The 22,974-nt window shown below is 34.9% G+C and overlaps 1 protein-coding gene across 14 annotated transcripts; it reads right to left on the reverse strand.

Moving 5' to 3' along the window:
* Positions 1-11,975: 11,975 nt before the first annotated feature.
* LOC139845516 (uncharacterized) lies at positions 11,976-15,300 on the reverse strand. Of its 14 annotated transcripts, none has more exons than XR_011758379.1 (7): positions 14,972-15,290; positions 14,806-14,900; positions 14,662-14,702; positions 13,862-13,979; positions 13,496-13,582; positions 13,149-13,278; positions 11,987-13,019 (listed from the first exon to the last, which is right to left on the reverse strand). XR_011758379.1 is itself a non-coding variant. In XM_071835767.1 (6 exons), the coding sequence occupies exons 1-5, from the start codon at positions 14,998-15,000 to the stop codon at positions 13,259-13,261; spliced, it is 285 nt and encodes a 94-aa protein (XP_071691868.1). In that variant the 5' UTR covers positions 15,001-15,300; the 3' UTR covers positions 11,976-13,019; positions 13,149-13,258. The 14 variants fall into 14 exon arrangements, 4 of the variants coding, with proteins under 4 accessions (XP_071691868.1, XP_071691869.1, XP_071691867.1 ...); XR_011758378.1 differs by having other exon boundaries at positions 11,989-13,019; positions 13,862-13,982; positions 14,806-14,892; positions 14,972-15,288; XR_011758377.1 differs by having other exon boundaries at positions 11,989-13,019; positions 13,862-13,982; positions 14,972-15,288.
* Positions 15,301-22,974: the final 7,674 nt, after the last annotated feature.

Raw genomic sequence — 22,974 nt, forward strand, 5'->3', positions numbered from 1 at the left:
TAACTTAGTAACGTAACTTTTGGTTGAACAATTCTTGTAAACTTTGAAACACTCTTACATTTGAAATGAATGCGACATATCTTTGGTCAAACGTTATTTTAAAGACTTATGACCACGTAATGGGACCTAAGTAGACGGCGCCGTCAATGACGATTTTGTCGGGTCGCTACACAACGCACCTCGTTAAGCAGTCCTAACGAGGTCCAAATTACATAAACAAATATTTTTTGTGATCTTCGTCACAAGCGCATTCATACGCTCACATCATAAATCCTCAACACATAATTTATTGTTTCACTATTATAATTAATTTGTATTACTTATCCACAATAATAATACCACATTTATATAATAAAATAACACAAAATAATCTATTTCAGCTAGGTCATTTATTAGGGCGTTACAAATCTACCCCCTTAAGAGATTCCGTCCTCGGAATCTGGTCAGTCGAAGTCAACAAAGGTCATGGGCACTACAAACCACCACAACGGTTCACAACGAGACCTAAGTCACAACACGTCTTACGGTCACAAGCGTTATTAGGTCCCGTTCATCTCTCATCTACAAAGCAAAAACTTACATGTTCAAGGTCAAACACCACCGCCCGATAAGTCTACTACCCAATTGTTAAGACCCGCTATACACTAATCTGCAAGTTCACTTACACTACACAATACTCGAATCATTCCCACTCTGGTCTAGATCATCTTACTCACCACTTCCAAAAGTAGTCCAATACTGAAAATCTGTCACTATGCAAAAACTGAACGAGTCAAATTCCGTCTAAATCCCAACTGGAAAAAAAAAAAAAGTTAACACACTACAGTCGCAAATTACCGCTAACCATACATCACTCTATATTAATCAATATCATTTTGAGGCTAACCTGAACCATTTCTAACTAATTTCCAAATCAATACAGTCCAAAACACGGGTCAACAACCATCACTTACCTTATGGGTTATCACAAAAATTTTAACCAAAAACTACTAAAAACCCGTCGCTTAACAACAATCAATTTCATTATGAGATTATTTCTAAGTTAATTCTATCGGTTTCAGAGTTATTATAGTCTGTGTCATAAGTCAAAAGCTAGCACTAACCTCTAAACACAAGGAATTTAACCAATTCCATAGATATTTAACGCTAGGTCAACACTAATCTCAACAAAATAACCTGAATTCTACATTTTCATACCTAGTTCAAGCTCGAGAGTTATGAATTTTGTCATGACTTACTCAAACTATACTGACACTTATCCGATAAAACATCACTTAAAGCATGGCTTTATTCGTATCATCGTTAAAAGAAACACTTACAAACAAAATTTTAAACCAACTTTAATCATTTTAACGTGGATTTCAAGTCAACGATATCTACTAACACGATCAATAAGTTACTATCCAACAGTTAAATCCGTCAAATGACCTCCATACATGTGCCGGACACCAATAAAGTCACTTTAGAAATGTCATTATTTAATGAAAACTCCATCAAAACTTGCAAATTAATCTTATTTAAAAAATAATAATCCAAGGTCTAGAAACAACACAACTATTATTACTATCGAAAAAGTCAACTCTAGGTCAACATTTACCAAAATCTCATTGACCGCCAATCATCATCCGATTTATCACTTGCTATATCTCTTCCGACTCTCGAAAGTACTTGTATGATTTACTACCATGTATTTCCGCTGGCCAGACGTAATACATAATTCTAAATCACACGTTCATTTCGAGTATTTCAGAACAAGATCCTAATCGAGTTCACCAATCCTTCACGGTCTACTTTCTCGAGTCACTGGTAATTATAAATCTCCACCATATCCCAAACTAATAGGTTTTACAATCCAAGAATATCAAAACCGAAAAAGTCTTGAAAATAAACACCTAACTCGGTTCTAGTTCGATCTTTATTCTACTAAGTACTCTTTAGCAACCTTATTTGTAAATCTGATCTAACATTACTATATCTACTTACTTTGTCTTATTCGCAAATACTTTTATCGTCCTCGACCTTACATTCAAATCTTCAAAAGATAAAATATTCACAACAGTCACTATTGAACTACCTGATCAATGATTCTACCATAACAGTAATATATATGATCACTATATATGATCACTGTTCTAATCACATCTCCCGACCTAGTCATGATTCATCAAAATTAAACTTGAACTGAATTCCTATTCCCGTTAAGGTCTTCTCTACTTCCAAGAAATTCACTAAACGAACGTCTCCTATACTGACATCTAACGAGTCACATCAATTCACAATAGTCAACAAATTCTTAGGACAATTCTACGGGTCCTATATAGCTAGTCAAATCCTGCAACGATACAGCCAGGCTAGTAATACTCCTCACATAAAGACAAAACATAGTTTTCCTATCTTCAGTTAAAACTACATGGAAAGCTCCATTAAAACTACTTCCTAAAGGTCACCACCAACTCACATGAGTTTATGGTAGGAAAAGCAATTCCTCAAGGTCTTACTACGGTCACAATCATCTGAACCAAAAGTCAACATCAGAAGTGACAAGCAAACCACATACACACGACAGCAATAAACAGGGTTCGGTTCCTCTACAAACAGGGTTCGGTTCCTCTACAAACAGGGTTCGGTTCCTCTTATTAGAAAACAAGGAAACTACTACTCTATTCCAATCCTTACGGGCCACTACCTGTGTCCCGTCGATCCACGGAAAGAAATTATATTTCACCTAAATCTAACACAACAAGTCTCGTCATGCTATACTATCACAGGGTCCGTCATCTACTGGTTCCGTCACGATCGACAAGCATGCAGACTACACGTCACATAGTTACACAATAGGGTTCGAGACTTTCACCAATCATCAAGGGGTCACTACCCTAATCAGTCTCTATGGGTCACTACGTGTGTCCCATCAGTCAACGGTAAAGAAGGGACTGCATATTCGTCTTAGTTAATATTAACAAATCATTCACCTTAATTCTTCCAGTCTAGGCCAACAGTAGTCTCACGTACAGTATAACAGGCCCTATAACAAACAATTCACAATAGCATGATACCATATCACAAAGGTCATATCTATAAAGCCTCACAGAACATGGCAGTCGGTCTAAGGGGATAAAATCCCGATAGTGGCAAGGGTAGCTCTAGAGACAATCGCCGTAACTGGATTCGTCGACTGTGAACTACTTCTATCTTACAGGAATAAGCAATCAATCGCAACTAGAAACACTAATCATCACATATTATGATTACAACAAACACAAAATTCAATAAAGACATGAACACAATCTATAGATACAATAATAATAATTACAGCAATGTAACAAGAATGTACCTTTATAAATAAGAAGACGTCTTCTGTATCTATCAACACCTCGATCGCACCCGCACCCTTGACCCACATCAACTATATAACTGAATCCTTATCCTTGGAGCCATGACAACTAATACTCGTCAAGTCCTTCATCCAAATCGGCATCAAACACGTTCACCGAAGTTCTGTCAGCACTGAGGGTCAACGGGGCACCAGTAGGGTGGAATCGATCTTCACACCTGTCTTATCATAACATCTCACAAACAAAAGCTTAGTATATAATCTGTTAGTTTCTGTCGACTAACTCGTCAACACCTACTTCATTCACTTAACCCACCCCCAAGATATGTTTGACTTGACACACAGTTTGGGAACATGTCACTTCCGTGTACATGCAGCCAAAACTTTGCTCTGATACTAAATTTTAACACCCAGTTTTTTTTTTTTTTTAAATACAGCGGAAGACAAATTTATCAAATACATTATATAAACATGTATATATAGAAAACTCACTTAATAATAAACACGTAATAAACAAATGACGGGATGTTGTATTAAAACCTTAATACAGCTTTATTAGAAAAGGACGCGACATCAGAGTTCTGACTAGTCAAACATATCTCACAACAATCCGTCTCCCTGAAATCTATCAAGCATGCAATAGTCAACCTGCAGGGAAGAGGAGGGGGTTAGCACGAAGCTAAGTGAGTACGACTAACTACAGGCAATAGTAAACAGGAATCGTTATAATAATCATGTCACAAAAGCTAACACACAAACATCACCCAAGTGCTGTCTACAGAGACTCTGGCGGCTCGGCCAAACTATTAACCACCAGCTGATCGGACTGGGGCTTACCAGAAGTTCCTCCACCATCGTGTGTATATATATAATCCATACGCGACGGACGCGTCATTTACATATATATACACCTCGATTGTCTAGGCTACCACATGAGGAACCCTACCCGCAGGTTGATCGTTCCTACCGAGGCTACCACACAATAGGGACGCACTGGGCTCCAGCAGACAAGCATCAACTAACATGCAGTCATCACAACGTACTAACTAACCACAACAGTAATTATATCTAACAAGCATGGCAATCATAATATAACATGCTACTCTATACTATGTTCTCCAGTTAGTCCCACTCACCGATACCGGCATCACTCGGTAGTCTAATATCACTGAGTCTTCTCCTCGTCCGTATCACCTGAGAACAATACCCACAAGTTAGTAAATCATATCCCAATTACTAATAATATCACAATCATAGTAAATATATATATATATATATATATATATATATATATATATATATATATATATATATATATATATATATATATATATATATATATATATATATATATATATATACACCCATATATGCACACACATGTATATGTACACATAGTATATACCTATATATGCACATATGTATACGCATTTCGTCCAAATGAGTGGGTCTTACCTCGTATACAAAGTACACTTTATTCGACATAAAATATACAATTCGTCATAATTAAATATTTTAAAACCCAAGTCAAACTACAATTGGGTCACGGAGTGTAAACGGGAGATCCAAAGACTTAAAGATACTCTTTATATTAAATTCATCTAAACGGGTCATGACAAAATGGTGAGTAAACATAAAACCATACATGACAATATAAATATGATTAAAGGAGCATGACCGCGACAAACCGAACATTTCGTACAAAAATACATGTATACCATTTACTAACCAAGTTATGCTAACCAAAGGGGTCATGGTCTAAATGACAAAACCAAATAAACATAAAGTTACACCAACGGTTTGGGGTTGAAATAATTAAAATAAACCAACCCGCACACCGAAAAACGACAACCACCGCCACCGGCCGCCAACCGCCACCGCTGGCTGCCAACAGCAGCAGCGACAACCGCCCGAAAACAGCAGCATAAGCTGCGTCTGCAGTCAAAAAAGCAGCAGCAGCAGCTACGCTGCTTTGCTGCTTGGTTCCGCCCACTCGTTCTTGATTCCGGACTGTTTTTTCGGCACATAAACATGTTAACCCACAACCACAAACGAGTTACTATCAATTATTCAACAACGTAATTTAAGCAAGATTCAACATCAATTTGTACTTATGAATAACACTTTGACTAAGAACCCTAATTTCACCATTTCAATATATTTCTCATGAATCAAGCATACATAAATCATATTTACATCATCATCAAGCTATATCAATTAACAATTTCATCATGCAAACATCACATAACAAGATTCAAGCTTTACTGTTAATTTGTACAAAACCCTTAAAAATAATTATAACTTCAACAAGAATCAAGTAATATATATATATATATATATATATATATATATATATATATATATATATATATATATATATATATATATATATATATATACCTTGTTTGCTGGATTCGCAAAAGCTAATGAACACTAGCATTTTTCTTGTTTCCAATTATAAGATTTAAATCATAATATAATTGATGGGTGTGTTTGGTATGCGACGTGTGTGTGTGTATATTGCTAGATTAGGAAAAGATGAAAATAAAATAAATGTTAAGGTTGGTCACTAGTTGATCTTTATTCCCAAAAAGTGAAATGAGATCAGGGAGCACGTGTATACACCACTAAAAAAGGCCACCACATCAATTTCTTTTATTATTTACACAAATATTTACCCGTAATCTAAAACACAACGCACCTCGTTAAGCAGTGTCACAAGCGCATTCATACGCTCACATCATAAATCCTCAACACATAATTTATTGTTTCACTTTTATAATTAATTTGTATTAATTATCCACAATAATGATACCACATTTATATAATAAAATAACACACAATAATCTATTTCAGCTAGGTCATTTATCAGGGCATTACAAATCTACCCCCTTAAGAGATTCCGTCCTCGGAATCTGGTCAGTCGAAGTCAACAAAGGTCATGGGCACTACAAACCACCACAACGGTTCACAACGAGACCTAAGTCACAACACGTCTTACGGTTACAAGCGTTATTAGGTCCCGTTCATCTCTCATCTACAAAGTGAAAACTTACATGTTCAAAGTCAAACACCACCGCCCGATAAGTCTACTACCCAATGGTCAAGACCCGCTATACACTAATCTGTAAGTTCACTTACACTACACAATACTCGAATCATTCCCACTCTGGTCTAGATCATCTTACTCACCACTTCCAAAAGTAGTCCAATACTGAAAATCTGTCACTATGCAAAAACTGAACGAGTCAAATTCCGTCTAAATCCCAACTGGAAAAAAAAAAAAGTTAACACACTACAGTCGCAAATTATCGCTAACCATACATCACTCTATATTAATCAATATCGTTTTGAGGCTAACCTGAGCCATTTCTAACTAATTTTCAAATCAATACAGTCCAAAACACGGGTCAACAACCATCACTTACCTTATGGGTTATCACAAAAAGTTTAACTAAAAACTACTAAAAACCTGTCGCTTAACAACAATCAATTTCATTATGAGATTATTTCTAAGTTAATTCTATCGGTTTCAGAGTTATTATAGTCTGTGTCATAAGTCAAAAGCTAGCACTAACCTCTAAACACAAGGAATTTAACCAATTCTTTAGATATTTAACGCTAGGTCAACACTAATCTCAACAAAATAACCTGAATTCTACATTTGCATACCTAGTTCAAGCTTGAGAGTTATGAATTTCGTCATGACTTACTCAAACTGTACTGACACTTATCCGATAAAACATCACTTAAAGCATGGCTTTATTCGTATCATCATTAAAAGAAACACTTACAAACGAAATTTTAAACCAACTTTAATCATTTTAACGTGGATTTCAAGCCAACGATATCCACTAACACGATCAATAAGTTACTATCCAACAGTTAAATCCGTCAAATGACCTCCATACACGTGCCGAACACCAATAAAGTCACTTTAGAAATGTCATTATTTAATGAAAACTCCATCAAAACTTGCAAATTAATCTTATTTAAAAAATAATAATCCAAGGTCTAGAAACAACACAACTATTATTACTATCGAAAAAGTCAACTCTAGGTCAACATTTACCGAAATCTCATTAACCGCCAATCATCATCCGATTTATCACTTGCTATATCTCTTTCGACTCTCGAAAGTACTTGTATGATTTACTACCATGTATTTCCGCTGGCCAGACGTAATACATAATTCTAAATCACACGTTCATTTCGAGTATTTCGGAACTAGATCCTAATCAAGTTCGCCAATCCTTCACGGTCTACTTTCTCGAGTCACTGGTAATTATAAATCTCCACTATATCCCAAACTAATAGGTTTTACAATCCAAGAATATCAAAACCGAAAAAGTCTTGAAAATAAACACCTAACTCGGTTCTAGTTCGATCTTAATTCTACTAAGTCCTCTTTAGCAACCTTATTTGTAAATCTGATCTAACATCACTATATCTACTTACTTTGTCTTATTCACAAATACTTTTATCGTCCTCGACCTTACATTCAAATCTTCAAAAGATAAAATATTCACAACAGTCACTATTGAACTACCTGATCAATGATTCTACCTTAACAGTAATATATATGATCACTATATATGATCACTGTTCTAATCACGTCTCCCGACCTAGTCAAGATTCATCAAAATTAAACTTGAACTGAATTCCTATTCCCGTTAAGGTCCTCTCTACTTCCAAGAAATTCACTAAACGAACATCTCCTATACTGACATCTAACGAGTCACATCAATTCACAAAAGTCAACAAATTCTTAGGACAATTCTGCGGGTCCTACATAGCTAGTCAAATCCTGCAACGATACAGCCAGACTAGTAATACTCCTCACATAAAGACAAAACATAGTTTTCCTATCTTCACTCAAAACTACATGGAAAGCTCCATTAAAACTACTTCCTAAAGGTCACCACCAACTCACATGAGTTTATGGTAGGAAAAGCAATTCCCAAGGTCTTACTACGGTCACAATCATCTGAACCAAAAGTCAACATCAGAAGTGACACGCAACCCACATACACACGACAGCAACAAACAGGGTTCGGTTCCTCTTATTAGAAGACAAGGAAACTACTACTCTATTCCAATCCTTACAGGCCACTACCTGTGTCCCGTCGATCCACGGAAAGAAATTACATTTCACCTAAATCTAACACAACAAGTCCCGTCATGCTATACTATCACAGGGTCCGTCATCTACTGGTTCCGTCACGATCGACAAGCATGCAGACTACGCGTCACATAGTTACACAATAGGGTTCGGGACTTTCACCAATCATCAAGAGGTCACTACCCTAATCAGTCTCTATGGGTCACTACGTGTGTCCCATCAGTCAACGGTAAAGAAGGAACTGCATATTCGTCTTGGTTAATACTAACAAATCATTCACCTTAATTCTTCCAGTCTAGGCCAACAGTAGTCTCACGTACAGTATAACCGGCCATATAACAAACAATTCACAATAGCATGACACCATATCACAAAGGTCATATCCATAAAGCCTCACAGAACATGGCAGTCGGATTGGTTAAGTAGTTCCGGATTGGTTAAGTGGTGAAGATCACGAGGACGTGATCGAGTTTAAGTGGGGGAGAGTTGTAAGACCCAAATATTTATTGTACATAATGTATTTATGGTGTACTGCGTGTATGAGGTGTACGAAGCATGTACATGTTGCTTGCTCGAACGTCGAAGGAAACTGGACGTTGTCTGAAGTGACAAGGTGTGTACGCATCTTTTCAACCCCAAATAAAGTTTGTGTTGATGTTTCAAAACCTTACCATTGGAAAGAAAATCTTATTACGTTTCCAACGATATTTGATTCATCGAAAACGGAGCTACGGTCAAAAAGTTATGGCCAAAACAAGTTACTGAAAACTGACCTGAAGGTTGGAGCGGCGCTCCACCTTATGGAGCGGCGCTCCGAATGCGTCTGATGCAATTTTCAGCATTTTTAAAGTGTTTAAATGAGGGGTACTTTGGTCTTTTCACTTGGGGTCTGTTTGGGGTCATCAAAACTGATCCATTGATCATTCTTATCCTCTTTTCACCCACACAAACACTTTCATCAAACCCTAGAGGGAGAAACCCATTTTAGTGAGAGAGAGCTCCAATTGGAGAAGAAGAAGAGTGTTTCGGGTCAAACCTCAAGTATTAAAGTTGTTCATCTCGTCAACGGCATCATTTTGGCGGTATTGATAAGTTCTAACTCCGAGTTTCATTGTTTGATTTGAGATTCAATGTTAGGGTTTTGAGATTGTTAGTTGTAAAACCCATTTAGTTGACGAAGAGGGTTTATGGAAACTTGCTATTTTGATATTTGGCGGGTTTCGGGTTGGTTAATGATTTAACCAAGTTTAAGGCTTGTAAGTAGTGTATAATCACTATGATTAGTGATTATGAAAGTGTTGAAACTCTTTTGGGTGTGTTGGTTGACTAATTTTGACTAGAGTCAAAATTAGGGTTTGGTGATGATTATGACCCAATTGTCGATTTAATAAGGTTTATAAACTTAAAATGGATTAAGTTGAAGTATAAAACCGAGTTAAATATGTTTTGGTGTCAAAACTTGCTAATGGCGTGATGTTGACTTCTTATGGGTCAAAATTAGGGTTTAAGTGTCATTTTGGGCAAGATAGGTGTTTAACACCTATGATTGGGTTTAATTGGCATATTAGGACCATTCTCACTTGTGTTAGTGATTATTGGTTAGTTTGGGCACGGTTTGTGCTTGGAAGTGCATTTGGGTCAAAATGGCACTAAGTGTCGAATTGGGTTGGTTTGTAAGCAAACCCTAATTGTGTTGCTTGTTTCGTGATAATGGAATAGGTACTTTCCATTGATGAGTCGCGGATTACTTGGAAGCATTCATCAAGGCGACAAGGTGAGTGTTAATATCCTATGTGCATATGTATGTGTAGGATGGGTGCGGGTCGGGTGAAGTGGCTCTCGGTTATAGAGCTCACTTCACATATAGGTGGATTTGATGGACTTGTGTATAGGTCCAATTAGCACGGATGTGCGTTTTGGTTGACCACCTTTGGCCAGGTACACGTTTTGTGTGTACATTATCATACGTGATTGTGAATTGGATAACCCCAATGGCGAAGGGTTGATATTGAATTGTGATGTGTTTATTTTAATGAATGGATATGTGTTGTCCAAGTTAGTGATATATGTGTTGTACGCTAACGGCTTTACGAATGGATATGTGTTGTCCAAGTTAGTGATATATGTGTGGTACGCTAACGACTTTATGAATGGATATGTGTTGTCCAAGTTAGTGATATATGTTTTGTACGCTAACGGTTTTATGAATGGATATGTGTTGTCCAAGTTAGTGATATATGCGTTGTACGCTAACGGTTTCATGAACGGATATGTGTTGTCCAAGGGTTAGTGATATATGTGTTGTACACTAACGGTTGTTACGAACACCGATGGGAAATTCGAGTACCATTCATTTGTACGATTGGTTAACCTTGGGCGGTTTTACGCTCTGTTATATATATATTAATGTATTGTTGTGATGTAGCTAACCCTCCAGGTGTAGCTTATTGGCGTTGTTCACATCCTCGTTGGTGACTTACTTTATGGTTGTTGTTACTAGCTTGTTGCTTAGTGATTATACGGTATGCTTAGCTTAGCTTGCCTCTATGCTTGGATGCTCCGGTATGCGGTATTTGATTATTTGTGTGGCGTGTCCATTTTTATGCATATATATGTATGTAGTATATTCTCACTCACTAAGCATTAGCTTACCCTCTCGTTGTTTACATTTTTATAGATTTGCTTGGATGAGGTGGCTCGGGTAAGCGTGGGAACTAGTGGCTCGCGTAGTTGCTTTAGAAGGCTTGCTTTTTGATTAATTAGGTTTGGGTAGCGTATACCCAATCGCCATGCTCGGCTTTTATTTTGTGTTTAAGATTGTGAGGTCGAAACTTGTATTTAGTACTTAAAGGGTAATTTGGGTCGATGTGGGCCCCGCCTCGTAAAACTTATTTTATGAATGGAACATGTTAGTTTTTCATATATGAATATGTTGTGACAAGCGTTTTGTCTAAATACGTCGGGAAGTGGTCAAACATTTTCGCATTTGGGACTTTTTGGACAGCGGGCTGCCATGCCCCTTTTGCGCGCCGCGCAAGGGGATGGCGCGCCGCGCCATTTACTTCACAAAGAAATTTTTTTTAATTGATATTTCCGCGTGATCGTTTGTATATCGGGTTGGGTTGTTACAACAATCATATAAATCTTTTCAGAGAAATAAATTAATATCATTACTTATGTACTAACATAATTTGTAATCATAGTTAACGCATTACTTATCCGAATATAAATGGAACAGAGAACCAAAACCCGTCTGGCCTGTTTTAGCGAGTACCAAATTCAATCCTTACTAAAAATGCCCTTTCAACCCAAACAGCCAAACCTCTATTAACTACTCCGTATTTACCAAACCCGTCGACCCGCCCATCTTGCCACCTCCATAAACATTGATCAAGTAACAGACACATGTGCAGAACCATGATATATAGTTTCAAAATGTGTCTCACAGTTTAATTAAAAACAAAAATCTTTGGTATATCCATATTCATGAATTGATAATAATATAAACAACAATCTCATGAATTGAGTTACTTAATCAATGGGTAATTTGCATTCATCTACCATGAATTGATAATAAATAAACAGCAAACTCAACATCTTTTATGGAAAACTATAATAGAAAAACCTATAGACAAAACTTTGTGATGCACAGTCGTTAATAAATAAGCAATAAAAGTTAGTATGAGCCCGTGCATAAAGGTGCTTCTAAATAAATGTAATAAACCCAATGCAACAGCTCCGTACGTATATGTCATTCAAATAATCATTAAACCCTATTAGGGTGGGCAGTAAAGAGCCTCATAATTAATCACATATTATGTATATTAAAGTTGAAATACTATCAACATAAAGGTTACATAATTCTAGCAAGACTATCACATATATGAACGTTTTTAAAAAGAAGAAAACATGAAAAGAAAACATGAGATTAAGCAAAGTGAACAAACCACATAAGAAGAGTTTCCATTTTGATCATTTCCTACGGATATGGAGAAGCAAAACCACTATGTGTAAGAGTTTTCATTGATTCCTTGGTTCGGAGTTGAGACCTGATTCACAAAAGGATTCACCAAGAAGACATCTGTGTTATTAGATTCTAGTCTAGTAGTCGGGTTTTTTTATTCTTTCCAGCAGCCAATCGATATTCTTATAACATTACCTTAAGTTAACCCGAATATTAATCAACCATAAATCCATCAGGCTATGTCTTATAGAAATCAAAACTTGAACAAACTGGCTCGTATTCCCAGAACTTATTTGACACGATAAAACACCAAATGATAGTTATTTGTTTAAACTTTAGTTTCAGGACAAAAAATTTAATTCAGACAACAACCGGAGAAGTTCACTACTCACTCTTGATAAAGAACGATTTTTATATTCAAAGAAAACAATACAACAACAACAATACTCAATCCCGCACATGTGAGGTATGGGGAAAACAATGATTTTTTTAATTAAATGTTATAAGAATCAGCAAACCCCTGACTTGATTGATATTCTTTAGTTCAAATCGCATGAAAACGGTTTCTTTAAATACGTGTCACCTATAGATCTTGAGACCTGAAAGCCAACACAAGTTATAAAGCCTTAAAAAAAAGCCCATAGTTGACTTTTGATAGTCAAACAAAAATCGCCAGGAACCATTTTGATTATTGAAAAAAAATAAATCACTAATAAACCATTTCTTACCTGTGTGATATCTTTTGATTATTGAAAAATAACCAATCAATAGAACCCTCTACAGAAGACCCAGAAAACAAACCATTTTGAGTCTCTTGAAACAGATGATCAAATTGCAATTACCTGCTTATCTTTAACTCTTGAAACAACAAATAAGTTAAATTAAAATTAGTGAGATCCGAAAACATTCATTAAAACAGTTGAAAACATTGTACACTCTTAATGGCAACAAAGAAGTGAAAAAAATTCATATGTGGTGGTCAAATAACTCGATACTATAGATCGATACTTCGCTGCCCTTAAATTAATGTACATGAATTAAATAAAATCCATATTCCTGAAATCAGTTTTCTTACATAATCCATAGTAATCAAATTGACGATGTAAAGGATGTAAGAAACGACGGCGGCGGTGGTCTTCATAACCGATGCCAACAAACTTGCCTTTCAAAAAAAAAAAAAAAAATTACAATAGATAGTTAAGTCGACTTAACACTTGAACGATAAAGATAAATAATTGTTTAAAAGTTATATGAAAAACAAATTTAAAGACGTGTACTGTTCAAAAAACAGATTTAATGATTTGGTATTAAATGACAGTAGAAGAATGAAGATCAATTTGTTGATAATTAACTATAACCCAAATCGGCACCTTTATAGGTAATTGGGTCAAAATTGAGACCTTTTATAAATAGAGTTATAGACAGAGGGAGATTTCAGTACCTTGCGTCAAATGAACATAATTTCTTGATGAGATGCGTTGAAGCTTTTTCACCCCCCTTTACATGTAGACCTTCTAGTAGATGCAATGCAAGCTCATTTTCTGAATCCGAGATCAGACCTTCTGCCATAAAACTCATGAATGATCGATCACTATATATAACCCTATTTCATAAAAACATATCAACTAACATCTTCGTATTCATATCAACTAACATCCAAGAACTATGAGAAGTAAGTATGCAATTTATGATTGTATTCATAGGGAGTTACACCTAAGTCAGCTTTCAATGCATAAAAACATATCAAGTAACATCTTCATATACATATCAACTAAATCCAAGAATTATGAGAAGTAAGTATGCATCCCCTGATTGTATTCATACTTAATTATAAATGCAATTCCAATTTTAAGTGTTTCTTTATGAGAAGTAAGTGATTATTTAGTTAAAAAGTTGAAATGGGCCGAGTTAACTTTTCATAGTTAATCAAACTAAAGTTTTATAGCAATATATAATTGAGTTTCAGTTTTCATTTATGACAACCAACTTATTCATACAATCAAATCAATGGCTATGGCAATATGAGACCTGATATGGGATATCAACAAATTCACACCAATACGAAAGATTTTTATAAAACTAAGACATAATTAAAGTTGATTTTTTTTCGTTTAGGCATTTTATCGAACATGTGATGTAAATTCAATTGAACAAACCTAAAACAATTTTGATTGAATAACGGTTTTACAAAATTAACTAATGTAAAAACATAAATTGAATTAAAAATTAAATGAATATTACCTCCACAATTGGAATTTGCAGACATTGGTGAATCACCAACCCTATTTCAACAGCAGGAAACATCGAAAAACCATAACTTCAAACCGTAATCGAAGAAACCAAAAAGGTTTATGAAAGAAAAAGAGTCAAATATAATGATTTAACCCTTATCTCGTTCGTGGATGGATGGATTTGATAAGAGAGAAACCCTAACTTTTTTTAATCGGCGCTAAAAGGCAGAACCCTAAATCTCTGCAAACCTGAGATCTTATAAACTGCAAACCCTAAATCGTTGAGATATTATACAAAATTTATACCAATAGTAACTTACCTGTATTCGGATTTCTGTAAAATCATCATCAAGATTCATGAAAAATCAACATGAAGCTTGATAGAAAGGTGTAATGAGGGTGCCGGCATTAGTTTTTTTTTTTTTTTGGGAAATCAATTAAATTAGGGTTTGATGAGACGAATTGAAACTAATGGGTACTAATTGAATCACGATTAAATTAATAACGAAGAGACATGCCGTGCAGTAATTTAAGGTTTATCAATCATTAGGTACCCGTGTTCTGCGAAAATGGCAGAAAGGAGGTGAAAGGAGATGAAAAAGTTGGAGAGGGATCGATGAAAATGAATGGGGAACGGATGAAAATCAGTAATTTTAGTTGGTGTTAAAAAAAAAAAAAAAAAGAAAGAAAGAAAATGAGAGAATGAGGACAGGTGGCGATTGGAAAAAATATGGGTTCGTGGGTTTGACACATTGAATGTAAACACCATGCTTTATGTGAGGAAGGGATGTATTGATTAGTAAATGAGAGTCGTGTATTCGAAATACATATATCATATGGCTAGTGATAAATATTTTTAACAGAAGTAGCAAAATTATGTATTTGTAAAAGTTCTGATGCTTCAAAAATTATACTGTATCATTTTATCATATCATATCCCCAAATGGATACAGTACGGCACTGCAACCGATGTACCAGGTACCATCACGATCTGATTTTCTGATAGGGTAATTGGTACACTCTTCAGTCTTCACGTCCTTTTTATGCTAGTGTTTTATGTTGAAGTTTAATTAATTTTTTTGTTTTTTCTGAAAAGGAAAACAAAACTATACTCACTCCTCCCAATTTATTAAGCTTATTTTTTCTTTTAAAACGTCCCAAATTAATACTCGGTAGTTTACTTCCAAAAAAGATAAGATTAATAATGTAAACCTTTTTTATACCTTTGATTTATATATATGTAAAACAAAAAAATAAGAGGTAAAACATGAAAGTAATCAAAAAATATAATGTGATGATGATATTTCTTAAATGTTTTTGCCTGTAGACTGTTAAATTGGGACTAAAGAATTTTTTTTATATACCCATCTAATACTAACACAACGCATGAATTATTAACCAAAGAACTTTCATTACAAATAAAATAACATATCAAAACAATACGGCATAACATTGACCCCGACAAGTCTCGCGACTAGAGAGCGACCAAAACATAAAACAGAGAAATCTGAAGGCTATCTAACGAAGAACAAAACCAAACACAACCAAAATAAACTATCCAACAAAAAATCTTAGAAATAAAGAAAGCGTGAAAGCCATACAAACCTAAACTACCAAAACCACACAGGAAGCCCAACAAAACGAACAAACCAATCAAGAAACGTAAGACATAAATAAGAACACAACAAAGCACAACACGAACACGACCAAACAAACAAACCAGTCAGAAAATTTTGAACATCTCCGCGATCAAATAAGCTTTTCTCCATCTCGACTCCGACTTTAGCAGTTCACCTTCCAATTTTACAAAACTCACGGACTTTCCCATACGAGATAAATACAAATTTAGACTTTTTCCGTCCGACCGACCAAGGAACCACTCGAAGAACACACAATTTTGCGTTCAACTAACGTTGGACCGAACAAAGAACAAAAAAGGATCCTTCCTTAACGACCGGAGAAATCCCATTCTTGAACCCAAAATCAGATTCTTCATCACGAAGATAAATTGAGCCATCACTACCTGCCCCTTTCTTTTTAGGCGTTTGATGTTATGCGAGGTGTATACGAAATAGTTTATATTTTACTAGGAAAAACTATTAAATACGATACAATTTTACACAAGATATTTATTTATTTATAGAATGGATATACTTAAACCTTGCTACAACACTTATAGGCAGTGTACCTAATCGTAAAGTAGTGTAGTTTTTAGTAAGTCCGGTTCGTTCCACAGGGAAATCTTTAAACAAAGCTCAACGCTATATTAGTTTACTTTTATAAAAATACAAACATATATATAAGTAATATTATTATTATAAAGGGGGTTTTTACCGTTTAATGACCGGTTTGTCGATTTTAAGACTTTAGTCGCAGTTAAAACCTAATGTAAAATATAAAATAAATACAAGACTTAAATTAAAGCGTAAAGTAAATAACGATAATGAAATTGCGAATAATAAAAGTGCGATAAAATAAACTTGCGATAATTAAAAAGTACGATAATTAAAAGTGCGAATAAATAAAAGTAAATAAAAGTGCGATAATTAGAAGTGCAATTAAATATAAAATAAAGGAAATTAAATATGAAATAAAAGAATTATGCTTATTTAAACTTCCGTAATCATGATGTTCGACGTGTTGATTTTAGTTTTATGCCCCATGGGTTAATTGTCCTTTGTCCTGGATTATTTAATATGTCCGTCTGGTTTTTGTCCATAACAGTCCATCAGTCATAAATATAAAGTGCGAGTGTCCTTGTCAAATTATTATTATACCCGAAGTTGAATATTCCAACTAATTGGGGATTCGAATTGTAACAAGGTTTTAATACTTTGTTTAATGAATACACCAGGTTATCGACTGCGTGTAAACCAAGGTTTTACTACTTTGTTAACAATTACACCAATTACCCTTGAATATAATTTCACCCCTGTTTTAATTATTCTAGTGGCTATTAATCCATTCCCGTGTCCGGTTAAATGAACGATTATTCGTACATATAAATACCCCGCCCATCGTGTCCGATCGAGTGTATATGGTAATTTATAGGGATGCCCAATTGTAAATCTTTATATTAACATTAACAAACTATCATTTAGTTAAACAAATATAAAGCCCATTAATAGCCCATAGTCTAATTTCCACAAGTGTCGTTCTTTTGTCCAAACCCCAATTATGGTACAAAGCCCAATTACCCAATTTTAGTAATTAGCCCAACATCATGATTACTTCGTTTTAAATAAGCATAATAATAACTTAGCTACGAGACATTAATATAAAAAGGTTGAACATAACTTACAATGATTAAAAATAGCGTAGCGTTACACGGACAGAATTTCGACTTACACCCTTACAACATTCGCTAACATATCCTTATTATTAGAATTAAAATTAAAATTAAAATATAAATTATATATATATATATATATATATATCGTTTACGTATGATAAGAGAAGAAAAAGATTATGAATTGCGATCAGAATTCGGTTGCTTTTATAGGAAAAGTTGAAATTTGGGGCTCCGCGACTCGCGGCAAAATCCTCTTCAAACTCCGCGAGTCGCGGAGAATGAATTTACAGCTCACACCCTTGGAGTCTTTCTCTGCCGACGGTTTTATAATATATATATAATATATATATATATAATTAATATAATTAATTATATATTATATTATATTTATATACATAGTTAACTTGTAATTTTTAGTCCGTTGCGTCGAGCGTTAAGAGTTGACTCTGGTCCAGGTTCCGGATTTTCGAACGTCCTTGCGTACAATTTTATATTTTGTACTTTGCGTTTTGAATCTTGTACTCTTGTAATTTCGAGACGTTTCTTATCAATAATTGGAACCTTTTTGATTGTCTTTTGTACTTTTGAGCTTTTTGGTCGTTTGCGTCTTCAATTCGTCGAATCTGTCTTTTGTCTTCACCTTTTATTATTTAAACGAATATCACTTGTAAATAGAACAATTGCAACTAAAAGCTTGTCTTTCTTGAGGAATAATGCTATGAAATATATGTTCGTTTTTAGCATTATCAAATATTCCCACACTTGAGCGTTGCTTGTCCTCAAGCAATATTGTCTTGAAATACTAGAATCACTTCTTTATTCTTCACTCTTTGTACATCAGTGATTTCTATACGGCGGTATAAACAATGGTAGTAACGATATGGTTTACAGTCCCACATGACTATAAAAATTTAGATCCATTAAGGAAATTGGATCTTTATGAAAACATTTGATCTTTTGAAAATTAAATCTAGTTTTTACCCTAGATAAGTTTTCCGGGATAACCCTTTACCGGTGTTTGCAAAATATTTTTGTGGGTTTGGTGGGGTTCAGAATTGAAAATTTTAGCTCAAAACTTGCTGTTTTGTGTCACCCACTTGCTAACCTTGTATTTGGAAAGCAACACGTCCAGTTTACTTGTTCCGTATATTACCTTTCGGCAAACTACCGTCCGGTTGTAAAGGAAAGCGTTGAACAAGCAACTGTTAAGGCAATGTCCCGTGACATGCTTTTGATTATGGTCTATAACGTGTCGGACGCAATTACTATCCTTGGTAGGAGCAATAGTAAAGCTCACCTTTATAATTTTTCGGTCTGGCACAAGGTCCTGTCTTTGACCACTATGCAACCACCGTTCTTACGGTTGACACCCGATTTAGTTCAGGTGACCTAATGAATTCCAGGTGAATTCCTAGCATTTTACGTTCAATGGTAATGAACGCATTGAAAATAGGGTTTTCAGAAAACAAATCGGTTTGTAATTTTGATCAAAATATTTTCTCGTTTAAGCTCGAGTTTAGATATCATTGAATTCCATGAGTTTGTAATTCTCAATCTTTAAGGTCAATCTCTAGGATTGAGTAATATCAGTCTTAAAAGCTGATTTTTAATCTTTAAGGAGATTATCCTTTCTGGGGATCTGATTCATTAGTCTTATCAAGCTAATTTGCACGGTGCCCCCCCATTGTACGAGATAAATCCTTCTCATGGTTAGAATAAATCTGACCACATGGCGACCCTGTTTAATGCTGAGGTCCGTGGATTTCCTGCTGATTTTAGTGATGACTTTTCTAGATTTTTCGTCAACCTACAGCTGGTCTGGACGACAACTTCATGACCTAAATCAAGAAGCGCGTGTCTTTTTCGGAAGACTTTACTTCCTTTTAATGATGGAATTGATTCATCGTGTAGATCCATCTCTTCTTTTCTTTCATCGGGTAAAACAGTTTAGTTTAGTCCAAAGCAAAAGTATTTTCAGTTATTTGTTACAGATATATGTGACATATGTTTAAGATAACTTGGTAAATTTTCCCACACTTGGCTTTTATTTTCCTTTTTATCGTCCTCTATTCCATTTTAAATGAATTTTAACATTTTAGTTTGTTTCTCAATTTATGTCCTTTCCGAGGTAACAATAATTTCGGTGTTAAAACCTAGTTTTATCGTTCATAAATATGTATAAACATGATTTTGAGTTCATTTAATTGAAAAAAAAAAAATTTTTTAAAAATTTTTACTAGAATTGGGTAGTTAGTATATAAGACTAGGGCTGTTCTTTATTATCAGAGAGCACTAGATTCTAATACAACTACTGTTTTACTAGTATTTTTAATGGTAACCAAGTGTTTAAGATAAAAAATTTTAAAATCCGAAAGAATTTAACCCCTTCCCACACTTAAGATCTTGCAATGCCCTCATTTGCAAGAAATCAGTAACAATTTAAATTATTGAGGGTGATTAGTGTGAAAATGATTAAATTTTACCAAAGTTTCCAAATATATTGGCGTTTGTTTGCTGAATGATAAATGGTGCACATCATTTGTTCATTCCGTCTTGTTGTTATTTCACATATATTTTGCATCTTGTCGTCAAAATTAGTTGCTTTTGCTGGACTTAATGTCAGTCTTTGAAAATGTGTTGTTTTACCCTGTTGTGTACATAAGATAAACTGCAAATATATATACATATTTTTGAAGTTTGGTATATTACCCCACATTCAAAAATTATTAAAATCTAAGAATAAAAGTTAGACAATTATAAAAATGATTACAATATTAACAAAAGTATTAAATGTATCAATAATTACAAATTACAAAATAAAAAATAAAAAAAAAATAATAAGTAAACTAAGGATGATATTGGTACCAATAGGGGTTCCAGGCATAACCATAGGTGCTATAGAATGCTTCGGCAGGGTCATACGTAGGATACGGTGGATGCATCTCTATAGACTAAGGAGGGAAGATGGGTTTCGGTGTAGGAATATAGTTTCTACCTATATGTTGGCAATGAGCTATGATCTGGTTCTGATGAACTTGCCAATCTTCAAATGCTCTCTGTCTAGCATTTTCGTATTCCTGAGAAGCTATAAACCTATGCATTTCTTGCATCTCATTCCCCCCTCCTACATTACCTTGTTGTTGGTTTCTCTCCACCTGTGGATTTCTACCATGGTATCGTACTGCGGCGTTATTTCGCCTCTTCAAAACTTTCGCACCATGGTATACATTTAAACCTATAGTATCGCGGGGTTCTGGTTCTTCTACTAATAATCCCCCCCGACTTATATCCACACCGAGATATTCACCAATCAAAGTAATAAAAATACCACCTCCTATTATGCTATGCGGTCGCATCCCCCGAACCATAGCTGATAAATAATAACCCACACAATATGGTATACTTACAGCGCTTTGTGGGTCTCGAATACACATATGGTAAAACAAATCTTGTTCATTTACTTTTTCCTTGTTCTTACCCCTTTGTGTAATCGAATTAGCTAAAAATCTATGTATCACTCTTAATTCGGCTCTATCTATATCCAAATAAGAGTAATTCCCCCCTTTAAAACGGTGATGGCTTGTCATTTGACTCCACACACCGTGTGTATCAAAATTTTCATCTATCTTTCTACCGTTTAGTATCAATCCTCTACAATCGGCAGACGCTAACTCCTCAGGCGTATATATACGTAAAGCCTGAGCCATGTCCAGTAAAGACATGTGGCGCATCGAACCGCCTAACAAAAATCTAATAAAAGAACGATCGGTTAAACTAGCTACCCGATCATTCAACTCTATACTACATAACAATTCTTCACACCATACTTTATATACAGGTCTACGTATGGTGAATAAACATATCCAGTCATTAAAAGAAGAATTACCATACCTCTGTACAAGTAATTCCCTAATTGGCCCGGCCAATTCTACAGCTTCTAAGGGTCCCCATTCTATGACCCTCGGTACCTCAACAACCTTAGAATGAAGAGTATGCAAACCCCTTTGATATTTTCGATAATCTATCCAAAGTCTGTCAAATCTCAGGTTCGGGTGCAACTCTTCCAAGTGCATATCGGAAAAGGTCATGACTGGATGAGGTATATCCTGCTTGTAGTAGTTATCCACCTCCTGTTGTTCCAAATTCTCAGCAGGAGCATTGCGGGCTTGGGATGAAGATTCACCCCTTTCATTCTGCAAAACACATCAAACACAATTTTTGTGCATCCAAATATGCATTAGTGTCAGCAAAATCATCAATCAAAATAATTACAATGACATTATCAATTTATATCAAACTTAAGCTTATTTTCACATTTTTATCAAATCTACATTTTTTCAAATAAGCATATACAAAAATTTTCGCCAAGTTCATAAGCATTCAACTCAAACAACATGTCAAAATAATCATTACTAGCAATCAAACAAGTCTCAAATGACATTATCTTTCAAAAATCAAGTTCATGAATTTTAGACTTGAAAAAGTCCACTTTAATTCTCAAAATCATGTTTAGGCTCAAAGTTTGGATCATTTAACTACCTAGACATGTTACACTACTCAATTTAGCAACAATTCATGACAAAAATCGGCCATAACCTGTTTATATCAAAAAGCCCCAAATTTGCTCAAGAACACAAACCCTAGATTATTCAAAATTTGAAGTTTAAGGCTTCTAATCATGTTAAACAGCATCAATCTAGGTTATACAAGCATAATACATAAACAATTTAAGCCTAATTACACTAAAAAGCATCAAAATCAAATTGGGGAAAAATTTGCTCAAGAACACCAAATTTCGAATTAAATGGTGTTTAGGTGTAGAAATTTACCGTTTTTCTTGAGTAATTCTTAGATAGCATCCTTCTCAACATGATTTTAGCAAAAGATTTGGTGATTAACGGTTAAAAATTGTGATTTTTGGGGTGTTTTTGGGTGGTTTTTCGGAGTTTTTTTGCAGCAGTTTTTGAGTTTGTGGAGTGTGAAACTGAGCTGTTGCAGCTCTTATTTTTTTTTTTCTGTAATCCGACTCCT

This window comes from Rutidosis leptorrhynchoides, chromosome 4, assembly GCF_046630445.1.
Source record: "Rutidosis leptorrhynchoides isolate AG116_Rl617_1_P2 chromosome 4, CSIRO_AGI_Rlap_v1, whole genome shotgun sequence".
In the NCBI taxonomy this organism is placed as follows: Eukaryota; Viridiplantae; Streptophyta; class Magnoliopsida; order Asterales; family Asteraceae; genus Rutidosis; species Rutidosis leptorrhynchoides.

What these genes read in the sequence shown, in the direction of transcription:
- LOC139845516 (XM_071835765.1), bottom strand. Translation starts at nt 15,000, where the DNA reads ATGATGATTTTACAGAAATCCGAATACAG. An exon ending in TGCAAATTCCAATTGTGGAG is followed by an intron (nt 13,983 to 14,661) that starts GTAATATTCATT and finishes GTTTTATGGCAG; the next exon opens with AAGGTCTGATCTCGGATTCA. An exon ending in TTATGTTCATTTGACGCAAG is followed by an intron (nt 13,578 to 13,861) that starts GTACTGAAATCT and finishes TTGAAAGGCAAG; the next exon opens with TTTGTTGGCATCGGTTATGA.